This window comes from Crocuta crocuta, unplaced genomic scaffold, assembly GCF_008692635.1.
Source record: "Crocuta crocuta isolate KB4526 unplaced genomic scaffold, BGI_CrCroc_1.0 scaffold259, whole genome shotgun sequence".
Classification (NCBI taxonomy): domain Eukaryota; kingdom Metazoa; phylum Chordata; class Mammalia; order Carnivora; family Hyaenidae; genus Crocuta; species Crocuta crocuta.
Genome location: NW_027536466.1, coordinates 372045 through 392798, shown reverse-complemented (window position 1 = coordinate 392798; position 20754 = coordinate 372045). Strand labels below are relative to the sequence as shown.

General features: G+C 52.2%; 1 protein-coding gene across 1 annotated transcript in view; it reads left to right on the top strand.

Moving 5' to 3' along the window:
* Positions 1 to 4592: 4592 nt before the first annotated feature.
* The window catches only part of RNF39 (ring finger protein 39), a 16758-nt gene continuing 596 nt past the window's right edge, over positions 4593 to 20754 (top strand). The window contains exons 1-4 of the mRNA XM_077748950.1: positions 4593 to 4630; positions 18085 to 18181; positions 18968 to 19107; positions 19322 to 19468. Coding sequence (XP_077605076.1) covers positions 4593 to 4630; positions 18085 to 18181; positions 18968 to 19107; positions 19322 to 19468 — 422 coding nt within the window. The remainder of the gene's footprint in view (positions 4631 to 18084; positions 18182 to 18967; positions 19108 to 19321; positions 19469 to 20754) is intronic.

The window sequence follows — 20754 nt, the reverse complement described above, 5'->3', positions numbered from 1 at the left end:
CGTGGAGTTTGGAGCCAACTGCCTAGAAAGAATTCTTCAAGGCGTCGTTGGTGTAAAAAGGTGACTTTATGAAAGCACAGGGACAGGACCCACAGGCAGGCAGAGCTGCACTGGGGTTGGGGGAAAGAGTGGTGACCTTTTTACGGAGTTGGGGGAGATAGAGTCAAGAAGGGGTTCCAAAGAGATTTTCACATGCTCAAGACTTACTGGAGGCCTAGCTACGCTAAGGTGGTTTTCCCTCTAGCAAAGCGCTAATGTTAAGACAGTAGGGAATTCCTGGACTTTAGGCTATTGATGGGATTGCCTGGTGGAGACTCTTATCAGTTTAATCATTTGTGGGTTTTTTTTTCTTTGTCCTTCTTGTTTTTGGGTAGCTGGGAGTGTCCAAGGAATATCTCACATGTCCCACCCTGGGGGGTTGGGGTGCTGTTATCCTGCAGTTTGCCCTTAGTTTGCTCCACACTAGCTCATCACTTATTTTTTTTATTATTATTAGTGGAAGTATATTTGAAAGGCTAACAAAGGTAGTTACCTATGGGGGGAGGAAAACCAGGTGGGAGATGATAATCGGTCTTTTCTGTATGTACCTTGTCCGTATATTTGACTTTGGAAACATGTAAATGTTTTACATCATTATAAAATTAAATTAAATTAAAACAAAACACACTGAAATTGTGTATGTAACTGGTAGCTTAAAAACCCAGAGAGGACTTATTTTAAGTGACTTCAAACTGCAGTAATGGGGGCATTTGCGGGGCTCGCTTGGTTAGGCTTCTGACCCTTGGTTTTGGCTCAGGTCATGATCTCATCGTTCATGAGATTGAGCCCCACTTTGCACTCTGTGCTGACAGCTTAGAGCCCAGCCCGGATTCTCTCTCTCTCTCTCTCTCTCTCTCTCTGCCCCTCCTCTGCTCTCTCTTTCTCTTTCAAAAATAAATAAATAGACTTTAAAAATAAATAAATAAAGGGGTATCTGGATGGCTCAGTCACTTAAGCATCTGACTTTGGCTCAGGTCATGATCTCACAGTTCAGGAATTCAAGCCCCTCCTTGGGCTCTGTGCTGACAGCTCAGAGACTGGAGCCTGCTTCAGAGTCTGTGTCTCCCTCTCTCTCTGCTGCTCCCCTGCTTGCTTTCTCTGTCTCTCTCAAAAATAAACATTAAAATTTAATTTCATTTAATTTTAATTTTAATAAATAACTAAATAGGTAAAAATAAAATGCACTAATGTGACTAGATATCCTTAGGAGGATATATTCTGACAACAAAAAGAATAGCAAATAAAACTTAATTTTTTCATTTATCATCTTGGTAATTATTGTTGTTATTCTGAATCAATTATGTATGCACATATAAATACAAACACATAGTAGAACAAAGAAAATGAGGGGCCCCTAGGTGGCTCAGTCGGTTAAGCGTCTGACTTCGGCTCGGGTCATGATCTCACGGTTCGTGGGTTCGAGCCCCGCGTCGGGCTTTGTGCTGACAGCTCAGGGCCTGGAGCCTGTTTCAGTCTGTGACTCCCTCTCTCTCTGCCCCTCCCCCATTCATGCTCTGTTTTTCTCTGTCTCAATAATAAATAAACATTAAAAAATTATTTTAAAAACCAAAGAAAATGAGTCATTATGTTAATGTTACTAGAAACCAAGATTTTCAGCATAAAAGGAAAGATTAGGTTTTCTCTTATGACATAAAAGAAGAAAAATAAAGGACAGTAATTCAAAATTTGAATGAAAAAATCAATATAAACTCATAATGTATTTTCTCTTAAAAATGACAAAATGTGTTTCTTAGCTCTGTTTATAAGAAGGCCACTAATTATGCCCTAACTGAGTGCACTGAGCAAGCATACATCCATAGAGTACCACCACCCCCTGGAAGGAAAAGAGATCCTCCGAGACCTAGATAATCCTCCATCTGGGAGAAGAATATACAAGGTGACCCTGGGACATCTTGTTGCCCCAGATTGTGAGAAGGCTACTGGGGTCACATCAAAAGTGACTCAGGATCTCACAGAGTGTGGGTTGCAGCCCCATATCAGGCTCTGCGCAGATGGCTCTCAGATCCTGCTTGGGATTCTGTCTCCTTCTCTCTGCCCCTCCCGGATTTGTGCGAGCACACTCAAAATAAGAAAACTTAAAAAAATAAATGTGAACATTGACTCTACATTTATATTAAAGAACTGTGCATTTTAAAGATGTGATCACTGTACCTTTTTAAAAAGATGTTTTTGTTTGCAAACTAAAGTTTTCATCAATGAAAGATTATGTGTGGGATTTGCTTAAAAATAACACGGGGTGTGAACGGGGTGTGGATGAGTAGGAGGTTATTGGAAAACAAAATTGGTCATGAGTTGATCACTGCTGAAGGGGTAGTGTGTGTACCAGAGTTCATCATATTATTTTCTCTTCTTTATGTATGTTTGAAACTTTCTGTAATAAAAAGGTTGACACTTTTAAGAAATTAAAACATTCTGTCAAATGTCAATATTTGGAAATGAACCTGACTCTGACTTCACCCTCTTCCATCCCTGGGGTGGGGGGAGCACTGGTTAGCTCTTACTGAGACCTGAAGAGGATCCAGGCACTGTCCCGTGCTGTGGCTGGGAAGGCAGGTGGTTAGTGACGCCCAGGGCCTGGATCTCCTTTCCCCGGTGTGGTAGTTTCTGCCCCGCGCACACTTACAACAGCACTGATAACAACCGGCGACGACAGTTTGGTAGACACCTTTTTATGTACCCCTCACAACATTCCAGCATTCCAGACAGGACTCGAATCTTTTAGGCCACCTTGAAAGCAAAAAACTCCCCCCCAAATGCAGGACAGTATGGTTATAAGAAACAATAACTTTTCTGTGGTACTGCCTCCTGTCCTGACACCTGGCTGCCTTCTTGTCCCCCAGAGCTGCTGCGAACATGAGAGACCTGTCTCTCTCAGCTCCCTCAAGAGGGGCTGGCAAGGGGCCCTTCCAAGCCTCTTGTAGCTTCTGCTGCTTGCTGGCTGTTCCGGGAGTTCTCGGCTCGTGGGGGCATTGCAGCAGCATATGCCTGCATCTGCACACGGCCATCTCCTCGGTGTCCATGTGCCCAAATCTGTCTCTCTCACAAGGCTACCAGTGCTGCTGGACAGGGTGTCCGGTCCACCCTAACCCTTACACCTGAAAGACCCTATTTCCAAACAACAACCCATTCGTAAGTCAGGACCTGAACGTATCTTTTGGGAACACACAGCTCAGCCGGTATGTAAGTCCCCCTAACAGCCAGCGGGAAGTGTGGGTATAAAGAGGGCCAAGGCGGAGATCTGAGGGAAGCTGAGATGGGGAAAGGAAGACACAGGCAGAGGGGCACAGAGGAAGCCTTCTGCAGGAAGGGCCCAGTTTGGACATTGGGAGGGACTGGGGAACCAGAGAGAGGAGAGAGGCGGTCTTCAAACAGCGAAAGAGCAAGCAGCATGGTGGTGGTTGGGGCAGCACAGGGGGCGGGAGAGGCCTCCCCAGGGAGGGACAGTGTGCAAGAGCCGGGGTATCTGTGAGAGGAGGACACGGAGAGGAGCCAGGTGTCTGAGAGTGGCAAAGCATGTTCCAGAAGACACTCCTCGTTCACCAGCTCATTGTGTGCCTTACCCATGTGTCTCCACTGCCCTGTGCTCTCCTCCGACCTGGTGTTGCCCTCAGCCCCTCCTTCCTCTTCCTCACTAGGACAGTCCTGGGACCCCAACCTGGGGGGCTGGCCCTGCCTCAGCTGCACACACTGCTCCCTCCAGATGCCTGGACCATCTGCCACTGCCCAGAGCAGGCGCTCGGCCCTCATCTGTGTCTCAACCACGGCTCCATCGTGTTCCGTGACTGAAGCCAATGTCCTTTGCGCCCAAAATATTCTTATGAAAATTCTCAGACAGAAGACCTGAAAGGGTTTTACAGTGATCCATCCCCTGGATTCTGTCATCACCATTTGACTGCAGTGGCCTTATCGGATGCTCCCACCTACCCTTCCCTGTCTCCATCCATCAGTGCGTCCATGACTGTATGCATTTTATAGTACGTTTCAGGCAATGAAGTGACTTCCTAAAAGATAATCTGATCACGTGAGGACTTCATTGAACTTTGAATGGACCGTCAGTGATGCTCCCTTTTGCTGAAGGATAAAGCCCCAACTCCATATGGTGATGTGTATGCACCCCCAGCCTAAGCTCCCTGCCCCCCAAACGGCCTCCTGGTTTTCACTCAGGTAAGATGCTGGCTGTATGTGAGTGTCCCTGCCCCCCATGCTGTGTGCTGTCTCCCTGACCAGCTCTCATCCCTTCTCATGAGATTGTCCCCAGAAAGCCTTTTCTGACATCCTGCTAGGGTCACTGACTGGCCTGGTGCAGGACCTCCTTCATGAGCCTTACCTCAGTCACCACACTCTCTCCACGAACCACAACCATCTGAGAGCTTCCCCCAAAATCAGGGCTCCCACTCTATTTGCCCCTTGTCCTTGGCACCTGGAACAGTCTGTGGTGCATGTGGGTGGCCCGTAAATACTTGCTGAGTGACTGCATAACTGGTTCTGTCCCTTGTGACAGCACTTCTGGCTTTTATGCCATCTTCGCCCACATGGCCTGGGTCCAGACCCTCAACGTGGATCCCACAGCGTAAGAATGAGGAACGGAGCCCAGGACGTTACCAGTGTCCTCTAGCCAAAGACCCCCAGAAACACACCCGTAGTAGAGCTGGACTGATTTCCCCTAGAGGCAAGAAAAACACACAGCACAGGCAACTGGGCAGTGTCTGTCCAGTGCAGGGGCCGAGGGCAGGCCGCGCTGAGGTGGGCCGCTGAGGCATGAACGTGATTTTGAGTTAAAGTCAGCAAAACGCAGCAAAATGCAGGAAAAGCTCTCTTCCTAGTCCTCACCTGCCTAAATTTAAGGAAAGGAGAGCTTGTACTAGGAAGAAAGCTGTTACTAGAGACTCCTCTTTACCTAAGAAACTTACTTGCTTAATAAGGCAAACTTTGTTTTTCCAAACATCTACCGCCTTCCTGTGAGGTCCTCCTAACTCTGTATCCTCAGACCCTGATCCCAGCTCAGCTCACAGAGCCCCATGTTGCCTCATGGAGTTTGCATGTGTGTGTGGATCCCCACTGCACACATTGAATTTCATTTTCTCCTGTTAATCTGTCTCAGGTCAGTTTGACTCTTAGTCCAGTCCAGGACCTTGAAGGGCCCCGGGAGAGTCTTCCTCCTCAAGAGGCCTGTAGGGTTCTTTGTAGGGACTTGTCAGTCCTCCGTTCCTCCTCAGTGGGGAGTGCGGCAAGGATGAATAGGGGCTGGGGGGGGGGGTGTCTGTGAGGAGTTCCTTAAAAGGTAAAGCAAGTAGAGCAAGTCTCAAGTGAATCTGCAGTGTCCAACCCCCAACCCAGACCCTCTGCCCTCAGCTGTCATGGTCAGCGCCCACGCGGCCATGGGAGGGGACGGGGAGGCCGTGAGCAGCGGGGCCCAGCTGCCTTGGCTGCGGCCTGGGCAGGGCTTCTGCTCTGCCGACATCTCCCATTCTCCCCATTCTCCCGGGGCAGAAACTCTGCAGGCGGTCGGTCCTCTTCGCCAGAATGTTTTCTTGATCATCCTGCCTGGTATCACAGTCTCCCAAATGACTCCCATAGCTACTCGTTTGAGCCCCGAGGAAAACCTATTAGATATGAATTCTTTGTTTGTTTTGTGACAGTGGCCTCTGACCAGACAGGCTCAGCTCCCTGGACCCCAAGGGCCTTATTGTCTCTGCTCCCTGCCTTTTGGGCGGATGACCTCACCCTCACCATCAGTTTCTGGGATCCAGTGACTCACTGCGGATGCCCGGCACCTGCGGTCTCTGCGGATGCTGTCTAAGGACACGGGCCATGACCTTTCGTCCTCCGGTCCAGCGTTCTCCCCATTAGCGATTCTTCTCCATCTGCTCTGGCTGCCTCCTTCAGACCAGCACCTCTGGTGATGCCTCCTGCACTCCCCCTCTCCCGGAGCTGGAGTCTCTCCCGTCCAGGTTCCTGCCCTCTGCCCCCACCCCACCCCCAGGGCCAGGGCTCTCCGGCCCCACACCTTGTCCTCCTCCTCACTTCCTGGAGGGTTCGATCTCACCTGGGCTCTGCCAGCTGCGCTCGCTTTAAGAGCTCGAACAAATGACTTAAATCTCTGGGCTTCTGTTTTTGCATCTGTAAACTGTGGGTAATGATAATTACCTTTTACTATGTTGTATGGATTAGTTTTCTGGTTTTGTTTCTTTACTGAACAAGTAATTAATGTATACATTCATTTGTAAAGAATTTAAACCAGACAAGTAGAATGAAAGTCTCTTTCAGCCAGTGTCTCCCTGAATCCGCGTTTGATGTGGTCCCTCAGGGTATTTGTGCGTTTACATAGCTATTTATGTACATATGGAAAAACGTGAGAGTGTACCTACCTGTATTACTGAAACAGCTAGGAAAGGAGTATGGTGGGGATGGTGAAGAGGTCTGTTTGTGGACTGAGAGAGGTTGGTGGTTAAAAATAAAGGCTGTATTTTTGATAAAAGCTAATCAATAGATGATAACCCTACAATCGCAAGAGGATTTACAGCATTTACAGACACGGAGGCAAACCCCACAGAGCAGCATCAACTAAGAGCTGAAAGTGATAGAGATGGGGGTGGGGGTTCTAGTTTTTTCCACTGGTCCTTCTCGTTAGCGGACTTTCTATGTGCGTGTGTAACTTTGATTCAAATCCTGAAAAACAACTGGTGTTCTGTGTTCCCCGCTTTCCCACCAGCCCCGTGGAGACAGGCTGCCCACTCCCTCCCTCAGAGCCTATCACACCCTCCCTTCCTCCAGTCTGTCCCCACATCCCAGAGGGTGCAGCCCTTCCCACCCACCACCTCCCTCCCTACCCCCTTCCCCACCTCCCCACCCTCCGCCGCCATCTCTGAGCCTCGCCCAGGAGATCAGGGCCAACGTTAAGTTTAGAAGGACGAGCTCCACGGTCCTCTGAGCTGCAGCCCCGGGCAGGGGGCAAGACCCTCAGCCTTACCACATCTTCGATCTCAGCCTGCTGAGCCGCCTCCCACACGGCAGACACACCTCGCTCATGACCTTCCTGACTTCGTGCTCCCTGCTTCCTTGACAAAACCCTCCGTGTATGTGTGTGTGTGTGTCTGTGTGTGTATGTCTTTAATACGGATCACAACTCAGAGCACAAAATAATTCTGCACTTGCTTTTCTTTTACACATGGGTCTTAGAGATTGTCTCATGTCAATCCAGGTAGGTCTTCATTGTTTTTAACTGCTACGTGAATTAAATTCGATAACGTATGTGAAAGCACTTTGCATGCTTTCTGGCACTGGGAACACTCGGGGATGTTTGTTTACTTCACTTGAGTTCCTAGTACTCCAACACAATGGACAGACACCCAGGACAAACGCTACAGGTNGCCCTTACTACGTTGATCACAACCCCAGCATCCCAATTCACACGCTGGGCTCCCTGGAGCTCTCCCACACACCCTGCTTGCTGGCTCTCACCTCAAAGCGCTCTCACACCTTGGCCTGCCACCCACTGGGGAAATAGTTCCCTTTCTCCAAGACCAGACTTTCCCGAGTGAATCCTGCCCCCACCCCCCAGCCATGAGCCCTCAGCAGCCCCCTGGGCCCCCACCGCCCGGTGCAGGTGGCTCACGGTCCACCCCAGCCAGAAGCTCATCCCTGTGAAGACAACCTGTCTTAATATCTTCAGCACATTGCCTGGCACATCAAAACTGCCCCACACGCATTTGTTGGATAAACACCTCCAACTTCCTACAAGTCTCATCTGTGTTCCCGTTACTACGGCACCCACAGAAGCCGTTGTCGCTGTGGCATTCGGGGTAAAGCAGAGCGGCTATGATTTGCAGCAAACCACTTCACCTCTCTAGCCTCCCTCTTTTAACCTGTAAAATGAGAGAAAAGATACCTGCTTCGTAAGGATGAAATAAGTTAGATACACAAAGATGCTCAAAAACTGTAACAAGTATTATTACCCCTTCTCCAAACTTAGGTCCAGCCTTGCTGAATTCTGACCCAATCTTTCCCCGAGTCCCTGCCTCCACCGCATTCCCCACGTCCCGACCCCGGTGTAGGTTGTCAGGGTCCCCCTTCCCCCGCCCCCCACCGTCCGGGTGCAGGCAGTCTGGTCCGTCCATCCAGTCTGGTGAGCCCTGCTGCGCCCAGTTTCCTCGTCAGCGCCCACTTCTCTGCAGCTCCCGCCCTCTCTGGGGTGCAGGTGAGCCTGCGCGCCTGGTTAGAACCCCTCCTGCGCTCCCGCCGCACCGCCGGGGGAGCGGGGCCGGGACGCGGCGCCGCAGGTGCGTCCAGTCCACGCAGCGCGGGTTTCAAGGACGCTCAGCACCGGGAGGGGCTCTAGGAGGGGCCACAGGGCCGGGCCAGCTGCCCCCAGACCCGCGGGCCGGGCGCGCGGGCAGGGCCGGGCGGAGGCTCCGCAGGAAGTCGAGGGAGAGGCGCCCGCACTAATTGTCAGGCTGGATGCCAGCAGCATGCCAGTGATGTTTCGGCGACAGGTCACCTGGGAAGAAGACGGCCAGTGTGTCACGTGGGGCTCCTCTGGGCTCAGCAGGCCTTTCTGGGTCACCCTCTGCCTCTGCCTCCCTCTTGGGTTCCCTGCCGGCTCCCTGACACCTGTCTTTTCTGCCTTGGTGTCTCTGACTCACTGGCCCTGTCCCTGACTCTTTGTGCCTCTGTGTCCCTGGGGGTCAGCTGGGGGCAGAAGCACCGAGGCCCCACCCTCAGGCCCAGTGTCTTCCCTGTGATGTCACACACACACACAGACACACACACACACGGGAGTGGTTAGTGAGACGTAAAAAATGAAGAAGTTCTGGAGAGTATTGATTGTTGTAGAAACATGAACTACTTTTGCTCTTACTGGGTCTCCCTTACGTTTACTCACAATGCAGCTGCTTACAGGGGCTGACAGTTCACACTTAACCCCTGACGTTCCACCACACCTGCCCAGTGCGCACCCCCCCCCCTCAGGGGAGCCCCTCTGTATCCACCCACACCTGGCTGTCTCTTCCTGCCACCTGCTTCNACCCACACCCTGCCCCCCCCCCCAGGGCTCCCTCCCTCCAGCCACCAGGCCATCAGGCTACATCTCACACACAGCAGTGTTGCCTCAGGGCCTTTGCCCCTGCATCTACCTCAGTCTGGACCAGTTTTCTCTCAGCACCTGGTGACTCCTTCACCTTCCTCAAATCCTTGCTCAAATATCATCCACTGAAACTGTAACCCAGACCCACCTACGCAGTACTCCCTCCCTTCCTCCCCAGCTTCCTGCAGCTTCCATACCTGCAGGCATTTCCCATTTTTATTGACCGTCTTCCCTATTTGAATGGAATTCCCAAGAGGGCACATTCCTGTCTGCTTCATCCTCCCAGAGTCCCCAGCTCCCCCAACAGTATCTGAAACACCGTTGGGGCTTAATAAATATCTGTTGAATAAATGAGGATAAATGATTTCCTTTGATCATAAAATAAGTCTGACAGCAACATAAACTTCCCCACCCTATAATCACAAAACTGACCAGAGCTGGGTCAAATCTTGGAAACCCCACTGCTTCCGCACCGGGTATGTGTTCCTCCAGGCAGGGCAGGGTCTCAGTGGGAGACGATCCAAACTGAGGGGTCTGGACTGATGGGTTTCCCACCTGCCAGAAAGGCAGGCTGCCCCAGTCTCCAGCCTCCCTGGCTGGCTGAGTCCAGCCTCAGCCCTTCCTGGGACCAGGAAGAGATTCAGTGGGTCCGCCTGGAGTGGAGACTGGGGACCACACGGCCGGCCGCTTCCTTCCCTCCGTCCGCCGCCCTGACTGAGCTTGATTCTTGCCCAGTAAACGGGATGAGGACAAGCAGAGGGAGGGCAAGGATAGGAAAGCAAATACGCGGCGGCGGCGGCGGCGGCGGCGGAGGCGACATGAAGGGAGGGAGAGAAGGACCAAGCGTAAGTGCAGGGGAGGGAGCCCTCTCTGCAGAGAGTGCCGGAGGCTGCGCCCTGGTGTCCCTCTGTCCTGCCCTCCTCTTCGGTGGGCCCATCTCATCACCCAAAGCTCACTTTGCTGAACCTCGTCCACTCCCAGAGCCAGGAACTCATCCTTGACCCCCCGCAGCCCCCGTGACCAGGTCAGTGCTTCTGTCTACAAAACACCTCAAGCTGCCCTGCTCCTTTCCAGCCCCTCTGGCTCCCACTGACCTTCCCTGGCTGCCGCCTGTCACCTAAGTTCTTTCTTCAGGACCCACAAGACTCTGGGGGCCATCCCTGGGTAGGTCTTCGGTCACTCTCACTGCACACTTGTCTCATTCAGCTCCTTCTAACTGGAGACCCTGTGTGGTCTGGTCTCTGCCCAGTCTTCATCTACTGCCACTACCTTCACCTGCAGCTCACCATGGACCAGCTTTCCTTAATTAGGCCCAGATTGTCCCTTTCCTCAGAGTCTTTGCAAAGCTGTTCCCTCTGCCTGGAATGCCCTTTCCTCTTCTCTGTGCCTGATGAACTTCTACTCATCTCTCCAGTCTCTTCTTGAACGTTGACTCCCCAGAGAGGCCTTCCTCCACCGCCCCCATCCAAACCAGAGCCCTGTGCCGGATCTTTGTGGGCTCGCCAGACTCAGCAAACAGAAACATAAAACATCTACTTAAATCTGAGTCCTAGATAAATAATCAATCATTTTTTTGTATAAGTATTCCCCATACAATATTTGGGAGATATTGATGCTAAAAGAATTCATTGTTTATCTGAAATTCATATTTAACTGGATGTCTCAAAATTTTTTTAATGTTTATTTATTTTTGAGACAGAGAGAGACAGAGCTTGAGGCAGGGAGAAGCAGAGAGAGAAGGAGACACAGAATCGGAAGCAGGCTCCAGGCTCTGAGCTGTCAGCACAGAGCCCGACACAGGGCCCAAACCCACTAACCGTGAGATCATGACCTGAGCCAAAGTCAGACACTTAACTACTGAGCCACCCAAGCGCCCCTGGATGTCCCAAGTTTTATCTGGCAACTCTAGATATGTAGATTGACTTCCTTCCCTTTCTATTTGGAGAGGTTGGAAAGTAAAACAAACTCTACTTCTCAGAAACTTTTGCAGCTAAGCTTTCACCAGCTGGATGCATTTGTATGAGATTTGAGAGGCAGGGGTGAGGGAGGCCACCCTCCTACAGCATAGGAGGCAGCTGAGCTCCAGCAAACACGAGGACTCCATGGGAATGGGGGCAGCAGTGCTTCTGACAGACCTTGAAGCCAAGAGTCCAGCTAGAACCTCGTGACTCCTAATCCTCCAGGCCTTTCAATGATTCTCTTATCACATGGTTCCTTGTATTGAATCCCTTGCCACCGACCAGACCAGACCAAGAGTGGTTTCTGCTCCCTGCCCTGGTCCTCAGCACCTGGACGTCCCTTCACGGCACCCTGGGGACATGCACGTGACTGTCTGCTGTCCACAGGCTGTGGCTGTCACGCTGACTGTCATACATCAGTGTTAGTGTGCCTGGACCTCATCATTTGCTCCTTCTATTCCTGGTCAAGTGGGGCCTCACTGTGAACATACAAGAGTGGTCAGTTAGCACCTCTTTAATTGAAATGAGTGTGGAAGAAACAGGGAGCAGACTTCCTGCACTCTTGAAGAATAGGGACCAGAGGGACTGGCCTGCTCATACCCCAGCTATCTGGGACAAGCTATGTTAGCCCTGTGGACCCTGGTTTTCTTGCCTGCAATGTAAGGGTTAGGCTACATGGTGATAACATCCCTGCCAGCTCTAACACTCTACTCATCTGGGATTCTGTGACCTCCATAGTGTGAGAAGAGAAGCAAATTAGCTGCATCTGGTGCCCGTCCAGCATAATGAATTGTCTGCTTATTTTCACAGATGAGGGAGTGGATGTGGAAATGAATGGTCATCCTGAATGGGAGGATGCAAAGGAGGACCAGACTTAGAATAGGAAGGGAGGTGAAGACTGCTGGGTCTGTGAATACACAGACTGACCCTGTAATCCCGCTCTTAGAACACAGCCCAGCACCTTGTCGCCTGACAGTGCCTGTCCACCTCTTATCACACCACTGGCCACACTCATAGCATCAAGACCTCTCCCCCCAACCCTCAGCCTGGGGCTCCCTCTCACCACCCAGGGCTTGGCTCACACATCATCCCTCAGAGAAGCGTTTTCTAACACCCTATTAAAGTCGTGCACACCTCCTCCACTTAATTCCTCTCATATTACCCACTTTATATTCTTCAAAGCACTTATCACATCTATAATTATCTTGTTCACGTATTTGTTTACTTGCTTATGGTTAGTCTTTCCCAACAGAATCTAATTTGTCAGAGGACAAGGGACCATGGCTGGCTTGGTCACCCCTGTACCAGAGCTCCCAGCACAGTGCTGAACTGGCAAGTACTTGCTGAGAGCCTGAATGGTTGAGCAAATGCTCAGCCCCTAGGGCGACTCTGCTGGGGGGTGGGGAATGAGAAGGCCTCAAGGACACACTGGAGGGAAGAATGAGTACAGAAGGTTGCAGTGCAGTTTAAAGGGTAGATAAGAAAGATCAATGACATTGCTGGGGGTGGAGTGGCCAGAAGGACGGAACAAATGAGCACCCAGGATAAAGGTGAGGGAGGAACAGCCCCCTAGAGACAGCTAGCCCTGAGCTGGGGCTTCAGGGAGGCTGAAGAAGAGAAAGTCAAGTCTCAGAAGACAGAAGTGACACTTCAGGGAAAGAGCACAGAGTGTGGATGCAGTGGATCTGAACTTCAGCCCTGGCTCTACCTGTAAGCAAACCGCTAACCCTGGGAGTCCAAGAGTCACCCTCTCAGAGGCTGCTACAGAACTAGGCTGAGGGTGACACCCCTGTAACCTGAGTGGTGTCCGCTGGAATCTTTGTCCTGTCTCCCTCGAGCCCCCTCCCCGTCCTCTCCAGCCTTGAGGGCTGTCTCCCCAGAGTATGTGCAGTAATTCCCAGGAATGCTGCACATTGTAAACAGCAGAGTCTTGTGTTTTAAAAAAACGAGTCCTTACAGAAACAACCAGACACTGAAGAAAGTCTGGAGGAATGGGGCACTGTGAGTGGGGCCTGAGAAAGAACTGCATCGCCTTAATCACGCTTCTTCTCCCCTGAGATTTCTTTTACCACTGCCAGCTTTCTCCCCAAAGATACTTTTGCTCAGGCTTTTGCATTTCTTTCCCACTCAACCCAACCTGCCCTTTGTTTACAAGTCACTGAATCCAGGAGGCCTTCCTGAAATCATTCCCACACATTCTCCAATTGGTCAACATAATCCTCAGCCCACCGTCACACCCCACTTTACAACTCTAACTACAGCTCTCTATGGATGATGGATACACCCTGTGCACCATCACACTCCCTAGCCCAGCAGGGGTGGATACTGGTGGATGAGGGACACACTTCATCTGCCTTCACACTTCCTGAGGACAAAGACCTGGACTGTCTGGTCCATAGTCTCTCAACCATGTCTCTCTGCCTTAAAGCCTCCTAAAGATTTGTGGACTCTTTGAAAGGATGGGGATGTCATGGAAATGGAGGAGAGCCAGACTGAAGAACAAACAAAATGAAAAAGAAGCAGGAAGAGAAGGAAAGAAAGTAGCAGATGGGCTAAGGCCTGCCCCACCTCCAGCACCTCCGGATGCAGGTTCGCACTTTCCAAAGTACCCAGGAGAGCTCCTGGAAGCAGCCGGAAAGGGGTGGGGACAGGTATGAGGGTGTTACCTGTATTAACATGATACTAACAGGGAGGCAGGATCCAGTCATGGTCAGTTGGTCAGTTGGCTGGCAAAGCCAAGCCAGCATGCACCAACGGTCACCCCCACCCATGCAGGTCTCTGGAGATAGAATGAGCCCAGGACAGGGATCAGAGGGGTCAAGGCAGAGTTGCGGGATTCTGGTGAGGGAGGGGGAAAGCCTTGAGAAGTGAGACATTTCCTGGCAATGCCCGTCTCCAAATGTCCACCCCCTGTACTATATGTCTGAGAACCATTAGGCGTGAGCTCATGGGAAGCACCAAGTAGAGGCTGAGAGGAAGCATCGTTAGCAGGAATCCCTAAAGTTTGTTTATTGAAGGCATGTGATGGTTAGACCATGAGCTTCTCCAGCACAGACTGAATGCCATGCCTCATACTACATGAGCGTCCCCCAGCACCATGCCTGACTTCTGCCAGGGTGGAATGACCGTTGGCCAAGAAGGAGAAGAATATTGTGCACATTTAGAAGGTCTAAGCTGAGTCTGTCAGAAGACACTTCACTTTGCCCAAGTGGTGGCAGGCAGTTCAGTGGCTGGGTATACAGTAAAACCTTGGTTTGCGAGCAGAGTTTGTTCCACAATTATGCCTGTAATCCAAAGTACTTACACATCAAAGTGAATTTCCCCATAAGAAATAATGGAAACTCAGAGGATTGGTTCCACAATCCGTCATTCATATAAAAATGATTACAATACTGTAATATAGTACAAAATGATAAAGAAAATACAAAATATAGAGAGAAATAAAGACATTAACCAGCACTGACCTTTGAAGATCATCGTGGCTAGTGTGAGGGAGACAAGAGAGAGGAGGGTTACTGTGTAGGACGACTTTCATTATCACTAAAGGAATCACTGCTGTCTACTGGCTCAATGGAATCTTCTTCTGTGGGGGGACCATTGTATACACTCTCATGGATGTTGACGACAGTGTAGTATTAATAAACTCTTGTCATAGACTGTATTTAATGTAACTGGCAACAAGGCAGCAGAGGAAAGGGTCTATACCTGCAGGTAGCCTGACCTAGAATGAAGCAAAGCATTCCTAAGCTCACTCTTGTCTGGAAAAGCAAAGGACTGACCATAGGTACTTGAAAGTGACAAAAAATACACTAGTACCAGTTGTGGACACCTTCCAATGTCCTGAAAAATCACTGATTTCTGCCAAACACCACGGCCTGAGACTGAGGACCTGAACATGGGAGATGATCCCCACAATCCTGCAGAGGTAGAGAGAGAAGGACCATTGGCTCAGTTGTGATCATGTGATGTTCCACATCACGCACTACTCTATTATAAGACATCACTCGTTTATCAAGTTATAACTTATTAGAAATGTTTGCTCGTCTTGCAGAACAAGATACTCGCAATCAAGGTTTTACTGTCTCTTTATTGAGAGCTGCTGTGTGCCAGGCACTGTACCAGGTTCAGGGAAGGCATGGTGAACATAGTAAAGGCTGGGTTCCTGTTCCTATAAAACTACCTTCTATTGGACAGAAACAGCCCGAAACAGATAACCAGCTCATTTCAGATAGTGATAAATACCACAAAGACAGTACATCTGGGTAAAGATGAGGAAAACAACTCGAGACACGATGGGGAAAGATGTCCCATCTTGAATGTGTTCCATGTGGCTTGCGCCCTGGGTGACAAGATGGACACAGCCTCGTCTGGCTCTGGAGGAAGCGGGGCCCAAGCAAGTGCACAGACCTGGCAGCGAGATCAGCCTGCATATGGTCAAGGAGCAAACAGTATAAGGCCCTGAATCTAGCACAGCGAAACGGGGGCTGACGTGGGGAGGGCAGGTCCATCTGCACACCTCATCCTCATCATGTGACACAGCAGGTCACCCTGTGGCTAAACATCGGAAATGCCTGGAAAGCTATTAAAACCCCTGATGCCTGGCCTCCCATCCACAGAGATTCTGTTTAACTGACCCGAGGTGTCTCCTGGACATGGGGAAGCTAAAAGCTGCCCAGATGATTCTCATGTGAGTGAACAAGAATGGAGCCACGGAGCAGGTGGCACGTGCAGGCCGCAGCAGGCACTTGCGTTGGTGAATGCAAGCTCTCTGAACACACTCACACACCGTTTCCCCACCTCTCCAGGCCCAGATCCAGAAAGGACCCAATGTCTGAGAGGCCCTGAAGTGGGGACGGAACCAAGAAGATGAAGCAATCCAAAGGAAAAGAGAAAGAGAATGGACGAGAAGGCCAAGCGACATAAGGAACTCCAGAAGATGTGACAGATTGAAGGGGCAAAAACGAACAGGTGCAGACATTCCCAAAGGATCAGAGACTGCTGGACAGGGGAAAGCAGAGACTGCTGTAGCAAACGATCACAAACGTAAGCCACACACCCTCACCTCACAGTACTGCAGCTCAGAAGTCTGAGATGGGTCCTACTGGAATAGAGTCCGGCTGTCAGCAGGACTGGAGTCCTCCTGGGGTCCATTGCCTTCCTTCTCTGGCTCTGAGGGGCTGTCTGCTTCCTCTGCACACAGCCCCTTCCTCAGTGTTCAGTCAACAGTGTTAGGCTGAGTGCTTCTCACACGTCTCGCTGGCTGCCCTCTTCTGCTTCTCTCCCCGCCTTTAAGGATGTTGTGGGGGCGCCTGGGTGGCTCAGTTGGTTAAGCTTCCGACTTGGGCTCAGGGGATGATCTAACGGTTTGTGGGTTCGAGCCCCATATCGGGCTCTGTGCTGACAGCTTGGAGCCTGGAGCCTGCTTCAGATTCTGTGTCTTCTCGTTCTGCCCCTCCCTCACTTGTGCTCTGTCATGTCTCTCAAAATTAAATAAATGTAAAAGAAAAAAAGGATGTTGTTGTGGACCTAGAGTAATTTCCCTGTTTCAAACCCAACTGATCAGCAACCCTAATTCCATCTGCAAGCTTAATTCCCCTTTGCCCTGGAAGGTAACATATTTACAGGTTCCAGGAATTAAGACCGGGGCGTCTTGGGGGACCGTGACTCCATCTTCCACAGCACGAAAGCCCGTTTTACAAAACAACTTAGGGTCATGTCCATAGCTGTATGTCTTATGAGCACTGAGTGGAGAGGTTTGTTCCAAGATAAATACACATGTGTTTATTTGTGCGGGTTTATCAGGGCGTCCAATTTGAGTGTCTCCCCGGTAAGTATGGAGCAGAGGGGAGCAGAAGGGTGCCTCAAGGGCTGCCTGATCCTTATTGTGTTTATCTTCATGCTGCTGCTCCGTAACAACCCACTGCTGCCGTATTGTTGTTCTTATTGACAATGACAGAGTGTCTCTTGAGTGTTTTCTTTGAGTATGTCTCTGTGTCCCTGAGTAATCCTGGGTGTCCACCCGTGATATTCAGTGTGTCGAGAGGGAGCACACCTGTGGGGTCTGCATCACGTGAAGGCATCTGTCTGTGGGGAATGGACGTGGATGGAGGAGCACAGGTCTGTACGACAGTGTACATGAGCACATGTGGACAGATGTGTAGTCGCCCACAGACCCTGCAGGGCAGCCAGATGGAAAGGCCTGCCGTGAGAGCAGCAGAGAAACTAGCAGGTGGAGGGCGTGGGAAGAGAGGAGAGAAGAGCTGGGAGAAGGAGAGGGGGAACCGAGAGGAAAGATCAGAGCGGGGAGTTCGGAAAGCAGAGGGGAGTTTCAGGGATCTCAGAAAACACAGAGGCAGGGTGGAGCCACAGCAAGGGGGCGATCAGAGCCAGCGTCGCTCCGCTTCTGGTTCCTCCCTGGCCTTGTGACCTGGCGCTGCCAGCTCTCTGGGCTGCTGTTTACCGAGAGACTTGAAATAGATAAGCCATGGGTACATCCCAAGGAAGGGGAGAGAGGGAAACGTGGAAATAAAAAGACAAACCAGGAAAAACTGAGAGGAAGAACCAGAGAGAGAGAGGTAGGGAGAGAGTAGTAAGGGAGGCCCAGCCCCATGCAGAACTGCCTGCTGGAGGCCTGAGCGGGGCGCCTACTCCCCCACTCCCGTACCCCACCGCTTCAGAGGGTTCTTAATCCCTTAATAGGTAAGGCAGCAGGACGGAAAGGAGAGAGTCACCAGGAATGACAGCACACACCAGCACTCGAGGCCCGGATCCCTGCTCCCCCCCCAAACCCAAACCCGGGGAAGTGGGTGTGCCGGCCTCCTGGAGTGACTCACACCCCGGCAATGTGGGGACACACGCCGAAAGCGAGCCTGGGCGCCCTGCCCACCGGTTCAGCACAAGCCCGGGGGGGGAGCTGAGATTGGGGCCCCGGAGGGGTGACGGGGGGCGCCTCCCCCTGCCCCCGCGGTGCGGCCTTGCCCCCAGAGCGCCCCCTCCCGACCACCTGCTTGCCACGAGGACCCGGACGCGCGCGCCTCCCGGCCTCCTCCCCCAGACCCTGCCCGCGAAGCCGGAGAACCTGGTGAGCTGTTGCGCAAGGCCCGGTGTTTACCTGCCGCGGGGACCTCCTCCTCCCTATAAAGCCTGACGCGGCGGGGAGAGCGGCGGAGGCTGGGACTGCTCGGAGACGGGGCCGGANGTCTCCCTGCCGGACCCTCAGGCGTCCCGGACTCCTGACTGGCTTCTCCCCAGCAGCCTAGCCGGTCTCGGGTCTTGCTTCCACACTTTGAAGTCTACATAGACCTAATTAGTCCGGGTGTAATTGGCGTAATTAGGCAAATCGCCTTCCTCTCTTCCCTTCGCCGCCACACTGGGCCCCCCCAGTCATCCCCACCGGACAGTGGGGGGGGGGGAAGGGGGGACGCTGGTACTTGGAGGAGGGCATACAGCGCTGTGTCCCGATCTGCTGGACCTCCTGGGACACATCCTTGGCTAAGGCAGAGAGACACAAAGCCAACGACCCAATAAATGCCACTGGGCTTTTATGACAACAGGGGAAGCAGCTTTATTACACGGCTTTTATATACCAACTCTTAGCCCCAGGGCTCTGGGGGGTTTGGTCGGAGTGATGGAGAGGAGGGACAGCCTCAGGAAGGTAGGTTAGGGTAGGGAACCATGAAAGACACAGAATGAAGCCGGGGGAGGTAGCAGGGAGTGGTAAGGACTCTGAAGGGTGAGGGCGGCAGATCCCAGGCATGGATGAGGCTGCGGTAGGTGAGGAGGAAAGCGGGCGGTGACGGAAAGGAAGGGCCCAGATAGGAAAAGGGGAAGAATGAGGAAAGGGGGAGCACAGGGGTAAAGAGGCGAGGTCACTGTGAGAGGTGGCAGGGTCTCACCAACGGAGACCCGGGAAGGGGAGGACGGGGAGGGCTGCCCAAGACGGAAGCCCAGAGCTCACATCCATGTTCTCTTCTGCCCATCCCAGGATACAAGGAAGACATGGAGGAGGTGAGTTACGCTTTAGTGTCGCTTCCTTTCCACCATCAGCGGCCACGTCCATCACCTTCTCTGTGGGCTCACATCTCTGTCCTCACTCATACACGGCATTTCGGGGCGCGACCTCACCCCTCCCTGCCCCAGAGATGTCAGTGGAGTCTGGGTGGGGCGTCAGAGGGCAGTAGGTGCCTACCGACTTCCTGACCTTTCTCCCTCATCTGTCCAGACTTGATGCCCCAACACCCAAGTCATCTAACTCAGACGACGATGTCCCCGAAGATTATCCAGTGGTCAAAAACATGCTGCACAGACTGACAGGTAAGGACGCACTGAGTGACAGACTGTGTCACGTTCGCTCCTTCTTCCCTCAGACGTGATGGCGACTTTTCTGAAGTCCGTATGCGTTCCCTGGGGCTGCGCTGAGCACCGCACGGGGAGGGGCTTGACCGCAGCTCCGGGAGGGAGGCTGGACGCGGCACGTGGGACGGGCCCCTGCGAGGCCCTGCCTCTTCCCAGCCCTCCTCCTGCAGAGAGGCCCTCACGTGTCTTCTTGTTTCCCTTCTGTTCCCATTCATCTCTGGGGCCAAACTTGCTCTTTTTATGACACTAGTAACACTGGGCCAGGGCCTGCCCTAATGACCTTATTTTAACTTAATTACCTCTGTAAACGCTCTATTTGCAACTAAGATCACGTTCTGAGGTCCTGGGAGGCAGCAAAATATCTTTTTGGGGGGGAACACAATTTGACCGGGAACATCTATCCTCAGTTCTTCATATTCCAGCAATCCCACCCCCCTTACCTGTCACAGCCCCTGGAGGTCAGCTGCTTCTGAGGACTCCGTCCCCGGGGCTCTGGGCCTTATCTGCGGCTCCTGGAGGCCCCCTCCTGGCTCACTACCAAAGCTACCAGCCCGAGGGGCACCTGCCTGGCTCAGTGGGTAGAGCATGCAACTCTTTGTGGGGGGGAGGGGAAGGGAGGAGGGGGAGAGAGAAAATCTCAAGTGGGCTCCACACCCAGTGCAGAGCCTGATGGACTCAGGGCTTGATCCCACGATGCTAGGATCATGACCTAAGCTGAAATCAAGAGTCAGCCGCTCAAGTGACTGAGCCACCACCCAGGTGCCCTCCTTTTCTTTTTCGAGCATGCAACGCCTGATCTCAGGGTTGTACGTTTGAGCCCCACATAGGGTGTAGACCTCACTTACAAATAAAATCGTAAAAAGAAAAAACGTGCCAGGAAAGGTGCCCCACACTCCTGTCACCTACCATCCCACACCGCCCAGGATGCTTCTAGCACCCCCAGTCCAGAAACCTTTTCTGAAAAGCAAACCATACACACGAGGCTGTGATTATTTCTCCCCTCCCCTGCCCCAGCTCCCTGTGGAAATGAGTCAGTCCATTCCCACTTTCGCTTGGGGTCCCAGCATCTCCTGCCAGTCCTCTTCAGATCGACCTTCCCCAGACGGCTGACCTGCTCCCACGCCCCACCCCCTCTCCTTGCCCCTCCCTGGAAGTGGGATCAGCCCCACAATCCAGGCAGCCTCTCCTTTGGTCTCCGCACTGCGCCGCCTGCGCCGGGCCAGCAGGGGCCTTCTCCAGCCCAGCTGTACAGAAGCGGCCCCCGTGCCGGCGGGTGCCTCCTCCCACTCGGGCCCCATG